At 36.4% G+C, this 14,162-nt stretch overlaps 1 protein-coding gene across 1 annotated transcript; it reads left to right on the forward strand.

Moving 5' to 3' along the window:
- Positions 1-148: 148 nt before the first annotated feature.
- Positions 149-12,034, forward strand: LOC111512806 (putative inorganic phosphate cotransporter). Its single transcript, XM_074171506.1, has 8 exons — positions 149-289; positions 3,519-3,658; positions 5,026-5,338; positions 8,118-8,338; positions 8,455-8,604; positions 10,307-10,439; positions 11,361-11,605; positions 11,738-12,034. The coding sequence occupies exons 1-8, from the start codon at positions 202-204 to the stop codon at positions 11,894-11,896; spliced, it is 1,449 nt and encodes a 482-aa protein (XP_074027607.1). The 5' UTR covers positions 149-201; the 3' UTR covers positions 11,897-12,034.
- The last annotated feature ends 2,128 nt before the right edge of the window (positions 12,035-14,162 follow it).

Below are 14,162 nucleotides of genomic sequence, written 5' to 3' on the forward strand. Positions count from 1 at the left end.
TATGCATGGTTCATGCATTTTTCGTGCATATGTTGATTCATTCATTTATAATAACTTTATCACTAACAGACGCCGGTTTCTTGGTTCATTTGCATAGAGTTGTTGAAATTCTTCTTTTTTTATTCGTTGGTATATAAATGAAAGTTATTCCTACTTCATGCATTGTTTCGTAATCGTTCCAGAGATTCAATTCATCTGGAAATGGCATGTCGTTATGAATCTGTTCCAAAAGAAATCAACTACACCAATGAAGAAAACTCACGAAAATCAGATAACGCACAGAATTCTGGTAAGTTTGAATCAAATCAAGTTTCTTTCATAAGTTTTGAGATTTACTCTCAAGGTGCTTTTGTTATCGGATGAAAAAGGTCGAAGTCAAAATTTATTCATCATTTTTGATACATGAATTATCACATATCATTTACAACACATGTTATACAAAAATATTATTTTCGCATATAGTCAGTGGGCATACATGAAGACTGGCTATGAATCTAATCATCTAAAGGAACAATTCGTTGCTGCAGTTGTATCGCTTATAGCATATGCAGGTATCAGCCAGGGGAGTAGTTGTTTTCTGATAGGTGTCAGTCCATTAACCTCCAGTGTAGGGAGTTGAGACTGGCTTGAACGAATTGTTCCTTTAGATGATTTGTATTATTTTCATATTCTTTCAGGGAGTAAAAACAACTTGTTACTCGATGGGCTTTGTTTCTGACCCCGGTTAGTTTTGATTTTGAAATTGCCTTTGGTTTTAAAAGTTTTTCTGAATGAAAATACTTTGAATGACAAGAGGTGGTTTTTATGTTCGACAAGTATTCAAATTCTGTTTATTTTTGCCAACTATTCAAAAAATCTCTAATAAATTATTAGTACAGGAGCAAAATGAACAAAATAAACATTTCAGATAAATAATCCTTAGAAATACTCCCTCCTGGTGAAGAGCTCCTCTTCTTCAACTAATAAATAATAATCCGTAAGAACACTCCTTCCTGGTGAAGAACTTCTGTTCTTCAACTATGTGGTTCAACGTCGAGAATGCACAACTTAGTCAAAGATCTCCTAAATGTGTCCATGGACATTTTAACATCTACCACTCGAATGTGACCATCTGTTCCTTGATAATCCTCAGTAACGATACCTTTTGGCCAGGTGTTTCTCAAAAGCTGGTTGTCAACTATAATAACCACATCACCAACCTTGACTTTTCTTAGGGACGAAAAAAACCACTTAGTTCTCTTGGTTAAAACAGGTAGATAATCCTTTATCCATCATCTCCAAAAATGATCCGGCTCGAAGGACCCCTTATGTTTCTGACCCCGGTTAGTTTTGGTTTTGAAATTGCCTTTGGTTTTAATAGTTTTTTGAATGAACATACTTTGAATGACAAGAGGTGGTTTTTATGTTCGACAAGTATTCAAATTTTGTTTATTTTTGCCAACTATTCAAAAAGTCTCTAATAAATTGATAGTACAGAAGCAAAATAAATAAAACAAACTTTTCAGATAAATGATCCGTAGGAACAGTCTTTTTTTCCTGAATTTGAAAAAAAATTCTTTCACTTCTGATGCTCTGTGGTAATAAGTTGAAATATTTTGCCCGGCATAAAGTGGCGAATTTTTGTACTCATTGCGGTTTATTTTTTCTTGGTGGAAGTATTTTCTCCGTCTCGTTTCTGGATTTATTGTTATTTTGTAGTTAGTACCTGCATTAAATGATTAAAGGGTAATAAACATAATAAAGGGTAATAAACATAGTAAATGTTCAAAATGTCTACCTTCAGACAATACGCATGCGTCTAGTTGTCGGCGCATTGAGCCACGTATTCGCTCAAATATTCCTGGAGTATCTCTGACTACCCTGCACGCATTGATGATGCGGTTTCTCAAGTTCTCTACATCGCGAACAGGAGTACGATAAACCAAATGCTGTAAATGGCCCCAAATAGAGAAATCGAGAGGATTGAGAGCCGGGGATCGAGCGGGCCAGTTCTGTGGTCCTCCTCGACCTATTCACTGATTTGCATATGTTTCAGTTAAATGTTGACGTGCTACTTGACTAAAATGGGTGGGAGCCCCATCATGCATAAAACACATATCCCTTCTGGCGCCCAAAGGAACTTCCTCCAGCAGTACTGGATGCACTTCTCTTAAAAATTGAACGTATGCCTCACCATTTAATCGAGTAGGTAGAAAATGAGGCCCAATTAAATCATCCCCAATAACTCCGAGCCACACGTTAAGAGAAAACTGTTCTTGATGGTTAGTTTCGACAATAGCGTGAGGGTTTTCATCAGCCCATATGTGGTAATTATGAAAATCAATAATCTTGTCCCGAGAAAAACTACATTCGTCTGTGAATTCTATCGTCTTCAGAAAGTCACAATTTCTTCTAATCATTTCCAACATCCAATTGCAAAATTTAAGACGGTTCGGAAAGTCTCGCGGTAACAGTGCCTGTACTCGTTGCAGATGGTAAGGGTATAAGAGTTGTTCCTTTAAAATTCGGAATACCGTCAAATGATCAACATTTAGCTGGAAAGCAATCTTTCTAGTACTGGTAGTAGGTTATTCTTCAATCAAATTAAGTACTGCTTCCTCAAGCTGTGGTGTTCGTACTTCTCGATTGGGACCACAATCCTGCGTTCTTTTGTCGAATGAACCATATTCTCGTAATCGTTGATGAAGTCGTGCAAATATTCCATGTGAAGGATGCTGCCGTTGAGGATACATTTCAGCATATCTTCTAGAAGCTTCTAACCCATTCCCCTGCGACAGACCGTAAACGTAATGCATATCAGTCATTTCCTCATTTGTATATGCCATTTTAATAACAAGTGAATTATTAACGTAACAAATTAAGAACATAACAACAACACACAATTAGTATTAATTCAATTTCGAATATTCACAAACTGACAGCGTCATACCAAATTAATTATCACTATCGCTAATAGCGACCTACTAGATAGATAATTTCGTATTTATGACGATGTATCTCTGTAGTTGTTCCTAAAATCATTTTTTGTTGCGAACTGGTTTATTTTGGGCAAAAAACCCAAGAGACATGTTTTCTTTAGAATGAAACTGGCTATCGGAAATAAATTTTTAAATGGTAAACAAATAATAAGACAAAAAGTTACATTGGAAATAAAATTTAGGGGTTGCGTTTTCCAGCCCTCATAACCATGGGGTAAACCAAATACATTTCTGGCTAAGTATCTTTTTGGTAGTACAAAACGTCAGGTTAATTTCAATATTGTAACTTTTTTAGTGCTTGTGAAAAAAATTGTTATACAAATTTTATGTACCCTCTTTAAGGGGCTATATCTTAACAAGGGATGCTCCAATGAAATTCCTTTATGAGAAAGATTCTATCATTTTTTCGATGAGGAATCACCTCCTTGAATGTGAATACTAAAACTGGATTTTTCTATCCAGTTTTGGTATTCACTACGTCCAAATCATTCTCTTGACACCATCATCTCTATCAAGTTGCAAGTTGTTTTTCAATTCCAGGTCCCAGATTTGGTAAAAGACACCAGCAGATATTAATGTGTGGGTTTTTGTCCTTTTTGAGCTCATGTGTACGGTCCTCTATGTCAATTGGAATTGTAGCCATGAATGATCCTTCAGCAAGTATCAACCCGGATGTTCAGGTGAGACGTGTTCAGATATATTACATACTAATCTGAATTTTCATCTTCCCCAAAACATATTTATTTATTCATCAATTTCAATTTTGTCACCTTGCACCAGTATTTCTTCCAATCCTCGTAGCGGTTTCAATCTCCTCAATCTTCGCAAAACGCAATCCTTTCCCGGATCTCTTCAATCTTGGAAACAGGAAAAAGTCGCAGGGGACCAAGTCTGGTGAATACGGTGCCTGAGGCATGATTACGGTGTTGTTTTTGGCAAAAAAATCACGAACAAAAAAAACCAAACTTCAAATGTCTCTGCATATAAAGAAAATATTCATGTCAACAAAAGACTTTCAAAATGTTTCTTCGCTGTTCTTGAATCTCCCTCGAATTCGAATATCCTTGAATAATCCGGCTACTGCATTATTGATGTTTATTTATATCGTTGCAGCAGCGTAAAACTATTCATCAAAAAATTTACGAGTCATAACGATTATAAAAAAACAACTTGGTAATCAGTCGGCAACTTGGATTATGTTCAGAATGTTGGAAATAATGAGTTTGTTTTGTTTGTTTGGTACACCATTTAGGAATAAGTTATAATTTCTGTCACGTACTACCTAAAATATTAATAATGACAAAACTCTTTGTTCGTTCAGAACGAGATTTCCATTGGAAAAAAGTAATAATATTCCAGTACAGCCCAAATTAACTCAATTGGATTCAAATCCGGGTGATATGGCGGTAATCGTACAACTTTGTGATTTGCTGTTAGAAAGGGCTCATATTTGTTTGTGACGGCATATAATCCTATATTTCTTTCCAAATAGCGTGTTCTTCTTATAACCATAATGGCCATATCAGTTTTTTTGGTTGATATCGTTGGCATTTTGTTGATTTGTTTATTATAATATAGTGCATAAGGGTATTATATTGGGCCCAATACTCTTGATTATATTTACAAATGACATAAACATGGTGGTAAATTCAAAATCCGCTCAAATAGTTAATTATGCTATCGGAAATAAATTTTTAAATGGTAAACAAATAATATGACAAAAAGTTACATTGGAAATAAATTTTAGGGGTTTCGTTTTCCATCCCTTAGAACCATGGGGTAAACCAAATGAATTACTGGACAAGTGTCTTTTAGGTAGTACGAAAAGTCAGGTTAATTTCAATATTGTAACTTTTTCAGTGCTTGTGAAAAAAATTGTTATACAAGTTTTATGTACCCCCTTTAAGGGGCTGTGTCTTAACAAGGAATGCTCCAATAACGTGTCTTTATATGAAAGATCCTATCTTTTACACTCATTCAGTTACACCGTGTATTATCTCATATATATCACATTATATATCTTAGATATATCATGATTTTTTTGCAGACATTCAACTGGACGGATAAGAGCGCTGTACTTTCATGTTTTTTCTGGGGCTACATGTTACCCCAGCTGGGATCTGGATGGATGGCAGGACGCTATGGCCCCAAATGGATTTTGGTTGGCTCAACGTTAATTTGTGCCATATCGAATTTTCTGTTGCCAACTGTTGCGTATTCTTTCGGATCCAGAGGAATTATGGTTATAAGGGTATTACAGGGATGTACTCAGGGTTTTGTACAACCTTCACTGCACGGTCTTTATGGAAAATGGCTTCCTCTTCATGAAAGGGGCAGATTAGGAACTATTGCTGTTGGTGGTTAGTACTTTTGTATATAAAGTAAGTAGGCATACCACACTGTAGGTTAAAGAACGGACACCTATCAAAAAAACACATGTTGGATATAATCCAACGCCCTTCGTAGTATCAGCCAGGGTAGTAGTTGTTTTCTGAACGAAACGATAATTTGGTTAGTATTTCTTCCACTCTATACAGGGCTTTTCATGATGAGCGTTAATTAGCCGTTTCTGACAAACTATTCAACGGATCAACCCGGAAAATTTCACAGTATGCATAAATCAATATGACCTACACGCCTAAAATATTTCAGACGAAGCGGCGTTGTCGCTTCTACTATAAAGTAGCGGCTTCTTTGATTTTTCAAATGGAACACCCCGTATATAATATCATATTATGATTCATTACCACTTTGTCAACAAATTCATATACTATTTCTCTATACCCATCTATTACCGTTTAGAAGATATAAATTAATTTCGATATTTTTTTTTACCAAACATGAACTTTTATGAATGCTGATAATCTTGAACTCTCTTGCACTAAAACGATCAAATTTGAAATGGAGTGGAGTGATACTATGAGGATCTTCACTCCAAGTCATATTTCCATTTGCCTCATACAGGGTCTTCAAAAAATGCAGATACTTTGATCTCATGAAAAAATGAGTGGAACTCAATTTTTCCAAATGGAACACCCTGTATATTTCAACATTTTTGAGCTCTACATCCAATTTTAGATTAACTTTGTTCAGATAATACTATTTCTATTTTGAACCGTTTTCGAGATAAACTGTTTCAAACGGAAACTGACGTGGTTTTCTTGATCGTTTTTTTGAATTCATCACTTATTTTTGATATTCAACATTTTTTTAATACTTAGTAATATTCCTTTTTGATCCAGTTTTTTAACTGTCTCAGATCAGTCAATTCGAAATTGGTATGTACCTACCTTAGAAAAAGTCACAATTTGTATACATTGAGGTATTAGTCTCTAACGTACAACAGTACACATTAATATTTTTTAATAGTGTGTTTTGGAAAAATAAATAAACCAATTATTCAACGTCAGACTTTCGTTGGTGGTTTTGACTGATTGTGATAGCTACCAATTATAATAGAATAATGTCAAGATTAGGTTACAGTAATGAAGATTTCTTGAATATGTTAATAATTTATGGTGAGTGCAATAGAATTGCAAGTAGAACATGCCAAGTATTTCATGAAAGATATCCACAACTTCCGAAGCCGAATAATAATGTGATAAATCGACTACTAAAAAACTGTAGGTTGAATGGAACCTTCCGTCCAAAAATCATTCGTAAGAAGACTAAAGTGGATGATGATGACGATGGTATAACAGTTTTGGGATACTTTCATGCATTTCCAAATGCTTCTCTGCACGAGGCTGAAAGGGAGATATGTTTACCCTACGTGACCATTTGTCGAATTCTTAATAAGCATAAATGACATCCCTATAAGTTCTACTGTGTCCAACATTTGAAAGAGACTGATTTACCTCGTAGAGTGGAATTCTTTGAATGGTTACTTGTCAAGACTCAAGAGGATGAACATTTCCTTGACAATATCATATGGACAGATGAGGCCAAGTTCACAAAAAATGGAGTTTTCAATAGACACAACAGTCATTATTGGGCGCCAGAAAATCCCCATGTTGTCCGCCAAAGAGGTTTTCAAGAAAGATAGATTGGTAATAATGGACCTTTTCGTTGGCCTCCTAGAACACCAGATGGCAATCCATTAGATTATTTCGTGTGGGGTTTCAATAAAATATGGTTTACTCTACTCCAATAACAACAATGGAAGATATGAAATCGAGAGTTACAACTGCTTTCAATAGTTTGACTCCAGACTTGATCAGAAGTGCTACACATGAAAATCTTTTGAAGAGATTACATGTTTGTTCAAGTAGAGGTGGAGATGTGTTTGAACATATTCTGAAATACACTGACGATTAAATTAACTCATTAATTTATGGGTTTATTATTTTCAGTTCGTGTTTCAGCGTTAATAAAACTATTGTTTGAAGAGAAGATTCATTCGATGGTTGAGGAGTATTTCAATATTTATCTTTTCATTGTATTATCTGTGACTAATTGAGAAACATCAAACGAAATCTGTTTTACAAAAATGAGTGATGAACAAGAAAACCATGTCAATTTCCGTTTGAAACAGTTTATCTCGAAAACGGTTCAAAATAGAAATAGTATCATCTGGACAAAGTTAATCTGAAATTGGATGTAAAGCTCAAAAATGTTGAAATATACAGGGTATTCCATTTGAAAAAATTGAGTTCCACTCATTTTTTCATCAGATCAAAGTATCTGCATTTTTTGAAGACCCTGTATGAGGCAAATGAAAATATGACTCGGAGTGAAGATCCTCATAGTATCACTCCACTCCATTTCAAATTTGATCGTTTTAGTGCAAGAGAGTTCAAGATTATCAGCATTTATAAAAGTTCATGTTTGGTAAAAAAAATATCGAAATTAATTTATATCTTCTAAACGGTAATAGATAGGTATAGAGAAAAATATATGAATTTGTTGACAAAGTGATAATGAATCATAATAAGATATTATATACGGGGTGTTCCATTTGAAAAATCAAAGAAGCCGCTACTTTAAAGTAGAAGCGACAACGCCGCTTCGTCTGAAATATTTTAGGCGTGTAGGTCATATTGACCTATGCATACTGTGGTTGTTTTTGTAAAACCCTATATCAAATTTTCCCTTTTTCCCTCGCTCGTCAATTATTGAATCTGAAATAATTTTGCATAGGTTCGACAGCAGGATCAGTCGTTATAACCTTCACAAGCGGCTACTTAGCAGCGAGCTGGTACGGATGGCCGATGATATTTTACTTGAATAGCGTTTTAGGAGTTTTGTGGAGTCTCATGTTCTCATACATTGGCACCAATAGCCCTGCCACACATTCATCTATTACACAAGAAGAAAAAAACTACATAGAGAATAGTTTACCACCTGCTAACAGAACACAAGTAAGTTTTTTGTTCAACATATCAACAAATCATTTCCCTCTGAGCAGTGATTGAGTTGAACACAGTTGAAAGAGCCCAGCTTTTAATCAAACCTGTTATTTAGGCTTTTTTTTCAGCTACTGTCGACACCATGGAAGAAAATCCTGACCTCTGGAAGTTTTTTGGCTCTCCTCCTTGCACACTGTGGATTCGACTGGGGTTCACACATATTGACGACAGACATTCCCATTTACTTCAAAAACGTCATGAAATTTGATATCAAGTCAGTAAGTAAAGATATACATATTGTGAATGATGCTGATGTTATATGAAATTCAATAGAAGGAAATACTAACTCTGAAAATAATCACCATTATAAAATTTCTTGAACCTTCTAACAATTTGTTAGGTGAGAAATTTGATAACTGGCCGTTACTTGATACAGTTAATTGTATGATTTTCGCCATACAACGCTTGAGAAAGCAAAACACGTGTCGTGACTTTTGTAAAACCTGTTATAGTGAAAATCACACAAAAGTTTGATAACATTTCTTCCACCATATTGCTGTAATGACAAAGTTCAACTTTACAAAACGTTGTACGCAGACTAAATTTAAACTAATTAATACAGTTTATTGTTTGATTCTCATAAGATATTGAGAGTTTTTGAATTTGTTCATTTCCATACTCTCCAACAGGTTGAGTTTCAAACCTTTCTTCTTCAAATGGATGATCTTGTATTCATGGTTGAACTCATGTCCCTCTGTGATCAAATAAGTGGCACATGTGAAACTTATTTTTCCATTCTGGAAACTATTTTTGTGTTCCTTCATGCGGACATTGAACGTTCTTCCGGTTTGACCTATATAAAACATCGGGCATGACCCACATGATAACTTATACACTCCAGATTTTTCTGAAACTGAACTTTCTGGAGACAACCCTATATCAACGTGTTCGCAATGAAACAGCGCTTATGATGATATAATTTTTTTTCATTATCTAATCAGTCAAAGTAACTGGCATCGATATACCTGTTTATACCTGACAAATCAGTAGTTCGCCCAGGTAAATAATAGACAACCCAACGGCTGCACATTCTATACGTTATATACTTCAAGTAAGGACTTCTCTATCTATGTCTATGGACTCCATAGACTTCAGTTCTTTAAGATTAGTTAGACAAGTTAACAACAACAGGCAACTAGATGCCTATGAGAGTGTAGAAATAAGTAAACATAATAATATTATGAATAACGATAACGGACCAATACCAAATAGCATACTATATAGCTTGTTGAAATAATATTGTTGGGTTTACTGATTACTGCTAAAAGACACATTATAAATATATTCAGATAGGCAATATTGTGAAACTAATTTTATATAACTGAAAATTGTTCTATATATAGCTGTAACATTTAAACATACATAAGGACATATTGTAAAATAATAGAAAGGCCAATTGTAAAATTAATTTAGGGTGGTACACTTGTATGGGTGGTATTACTGATTACCTACCTGTATGATGTACCTGATTAGTATAAGTAGCTTTAGTTTTGAGTAGTTGTTAGTTTCATCTTCCTCTTGAAGATGATCACTTGGTGATCAAAACACGTGCCGAGGTGTAACGCACGGTAACGCAGGTAAAACAGCAAGGAACAGCTAGTATTATATAAGTGGGTGCCTAATGATTGACTGACACCCTTAGCTTACGTACAGCCGAAGCTACAGAACTTAGAATCTTGAAATATGCAGGTAGGTTCTTTGTATACCCTAAATAAGCATCAGGAAAGGAAATCAGGAAAGTAGGGGTTCAAAGATTGCATTGAATTTCGTCAGTTTTGAAGTTAGAAAGATGAAGTTTTGGGATAATAAAGAAATATTGAAACTAATTGTTTGAAATGGTCTGTCACGAAACTAGTGTCTATTTGAAGGACTAGCAACTATTGAATACAACTTTTCAGTGGTTCGTTTTTATATTTTCAGAATGGGGCTCTGAGTACGCTTCCACTGCTTGTCAAATGGAGCATGTCTTTCGTTTTCAGTTTCATATCCGATATGCTCATTATGAAAGGATTGTGTAAAATTGGAACCTGCAGGAAAATAATGCACTCCATAGGTGAGTCTAAAACTACATATTACTTTTATACCTTATCCTTATTTTTTCTACCACAAGGTTCAATACTGAGACCGACACTTTTCCTTCTATACATAAACGATTTAACGTCAATCGATATAGAAGGAACATTTACCTTATTCGCCGATGACACCACAATATTATGGCGTGATAAAACTTTATGTAATTTCCACGAGATTATAAGTGCATAAAAAAAATAAAAAAGTGGTGCGACTCTAATCTGCTGTCTTTCAAAGTTTCCAAAACGAATTTAAGATCAATTCACTGCTTTATTAACAGCATTCCTTTACCAACACAGGACACGGACAGAATAATAACAGACCTAGTACTAAATTTTTGGGGGTAATAATTGTCAATAAACTCAAATTTGCCGATTACATTGTAACCCTCAATAAAAATATAGCTTCAAGGTGTTTTGCAGTGAGAATAATTTATAAGGATCTTGGTTTGTTATGGAATTCAGAAAAGGGCTATAAAATTCATGTGCAATGTCAAAAATCGAGACTCCTGCAAACCCCTATTTGAATTACATAAAATTTTGACAGTTTTTGGAATCTTCGCTTTAGAAAAAGTATGTTTAATTAACAAACATAAATTGATATTTAGCGGTTACTCCAATTATTATACCCTTCGTCAAACTAACTACTCAAGATTACCCATACCAACCTCTACTCTAGTCAAAGACTCTACGGAAATAGATTTTCCTCTTTCAAGCAATGAAAGTTGTCATTCTTGAAATATTTGAAATATTTAACAAGCTAGCTTGTGACTTCAAATCATTTTTTTTAATGAAACTGGTGGATTTTTCAACCCTGTAATGAATAAAAATATAGGTTAGAAATTACATTATTCAACGAGTAGAGTAATTGGGATTTTTCACAGATATTCATTTTTGGTTTCCAGGTTCTTTAGCCCCCTGTATTGTCCTCATAGTTCTTGGCAACAGTGGCCCCGAGGATGCCTACAAAGCTGTTGTTTTATTGATGGTAACGTTTGGATTTTTGGGCGCCAACATAAGTGGTTTTTTGTTCAACCATCTCGATTTAGCACCAAATCATGGAGCTGTTTTGATGGGCATAACCAGTCAATTCGGAACGTTCTGCACTGCAATTGGATTGACGACAGTGCAGTATATTGTCATCAATGAAGTGAGTGTGTCAGTGTGCTACATTTCTATTGTTGGATTGAATGTGGGATATCCAGTTTTTCAATAAAAATTTCTTGATACGAAGAATACTTGAAAAAAGTTTGATCATCATTTTATTCATTTTACTTTTCAGGGTGATCCAAATCAGTGGGGAATCATTTTCTACGTGACAGCAGGAATATTTATTGCTTCAGCAGTGATTTTCAATACATTCGGTTCCGGGGAAGTACAGCCTTGGAATAATGAACGTATGAGAACCAAGAATCGTCGAAAAAAGGACAATTATATTTAAAGTATGCTTACTATTTCTGTACCTATCTGTACCATAGGAAAAAAAGACCCTTAATTGAAGTAACGTCAACACGGCAAAATTGTTATTGATATTTTGAAGTATAACTTTTTTCTAAACGAATAAAAATTATTCAAAGCCTCTAGAAAATTCTGGATGGTCCATTCGAGGGTATTGGAGAGCATTCCACAAAATACCGGGACATTCTGGAATGTGATGGAATGTTCGAAAATAGTAGGTGATTGACTATCACATGTACCTACTCATATCAACTTCCAAAGCAAAATCTGGTTGCAATAAGTGAGAAAAATAGTAAACTACTTTTTTTTTATGTTGATACACTCCTCTCGAACATATGTCATGGTTTTACGGTTATTACATGGAAACCAAAGCAAATCGGCCCAATGGAGAGCACGTACAATGCACAGATGTCAAGGTTTTGCTCACTTTTGCATAGTGCATCGGAGTTATTGTCACATGGTTTTACGGTAAATGAGGAGTATTTTCTTGAAGTTATGCGCCGCTTTGCATCACGAACAAGCAGCTGGTCACTCGTCGATGCCTCAGCCACCGTATTCAAGTAGATACACTATGCCGGTTTCATGGCACAGAAAATTCAACTGACAGAAGCAATGATTGACCATTTTGCGTGCGTTTTCGAACGTTTTCGACCATTTTGCGTGCGTTTTCAACCGTTTCGCGTGCGTTTTCGAGCTTTTTGCGTGCGTTTTCGATCATTTTCCATGCGTTTTCGATCGTTTTCGTGCGTTTTCGGACGTCCGTGAGTTTTCGATCGTTTGCGTGCATTCTGGAACGATTTGCGTCGCAAACGATCGAAAACGCACGGAAAACGGTCAAAACGAACGCAAACGATCGAAAACGAACGCAAACGATCGAAAACGCACGGGAAATGATCGGAAACGCACGCAAAAAGTTTGAAAACGCACGCAAAACATTCGAAAACGCACGGAAAACGGTCTAAAACACACGAAAAACGGTCGAAAACGTACGCAAATGATCGAAAACGTACGCAAAACGGTTGAAAACGCACGCATACGATCGAAAACGCACGTAAAATGGTTGAAAACGCAAGCAAACGATCGAAAACGCACGCAAAACGGTTGAAAACGCACGCAAAAAGTTCGAAAACGCACTGAAAACGGTCGAAAACGCACGAAAAACGGTCTACAACGCACGCAAACGATCGAAAACGCACACAAAACAGTTGAAAACGCACGCACGCAAACGATCGAAAACGCACGGAAAACGGTCTAAAACGCACGCAAAACGGTTGAAAACGCACAAAAACGCACGTTTTAGTGCGTAATGTGCACAAGTCTGTATGCAGTCCATCTAGCCTCTCTTTCCAGAAAAAGTGGAGAGGAGGTAGATCTAGAAGGATATCCATGGCCTATGACGGTGTGGTACTGATGGCACCACTGATAGCCAGACAAGCCTGTCTCTGTAGACCAGAGAGCTTCGTTTGGTCCGTTTTCTATAAAGCTTTCGGCCATCAGGGATCATTGGTCTAACAATCATCACATAAATCCAGTGGATTTGTTTGGGACCCAAACCCCAAGTTTTACCACAAATCCTTCGACATGTCCACAGAGACAGTCTTACTTTGTGTAAAACTTTTTCCAAGTGAGCGTTCCAGGTGAGTCTTTTATCAAGGATAAAGCCAGTATGGTTCACCTCCGTTCCAAGTGGAATGACCTCACTATTGAGGGAAAGTGGCGTTAGATCGTCCAATTTTCTCCTCTTGGTGAAGGGGATTAACACAGTTTTGCTGGAGTTGACAGACACCTGCTTCCTCAGGCACCAACTGTGAACAACGTCCAACGCGCTTTGGAGGATACTACAAGCTACCCTTCCCGATGTGGACCTTGCCAGGATGACTATCCATCAGGAGCGACTACAGAAGGGGAGATAGTACCCCACCTTGAGGGCAGTTCCTGGTGACCCTGAACCCAACGGCCTTGCCTTGAAGAGGCAGTCCGTCCAGTATCCTAACCATACTTCTTCTGCGAATATTCTATTCCATCCCGTCATGAAGGTCACTCTGAAACAGATGCGAACTGCATTCACAACCGCAGAAATCCCTTGCGTAGTGACATTGGCCTGTTTCGCACTTTCCCTGTCCCGGCCTACTTTCCCGACCTATTTCTTATCAGTTCGAAAACCGCCCCCGAATCCCAGCCTCCGCTCCGTACAGAAGAGCGTGAGTGAATATGGCGCAGGCGTCCGTCGTTTGTTTATCGACTGACTG

Source organism: Leptinotarsa decemlineata, unplaced genomic scaffold (assembly GCF_025532065.1).
Source record: "Leptinotarsa decemlineata unplaced genomic scaffold, Ldec_3_MD MMD2_tig00000010_RagTag_RagTag, whole genome shotgun sequence".
NCBI classification, from domain to species: domain Eukaryota; kingdom Metazoa; phylum Arthropoda; class Insecta; order Coleoptera; family Chrysomelidae; genus Leptinotarsa; species Leptinotarsa decemlineata.

Bases quoted from the DNA above. Each gene is read 5' to 3' on its own strand.
- LOC111512806 (XM_074171506.1), top strand. From the start codon at position 202: ATGGCATGTCGTTATGAATCTGTTCCAAAAGAAATCAACTACACCAAT. The intron at 290-3,518 runs GTAAGTTTGAAT...TTTCAATTCCAG, and splicing joins AGATAACGCACAGAATTCTG to GTCCCAGATTTGGTAAAAGA. The intron at 8,605-10,306 runs GTAAGTAAAGAT...TTATATTTTCAG, and splicing joins TGAAATTTGATATCAAGTCA to AATGGGGCTCTGAGTACGCT.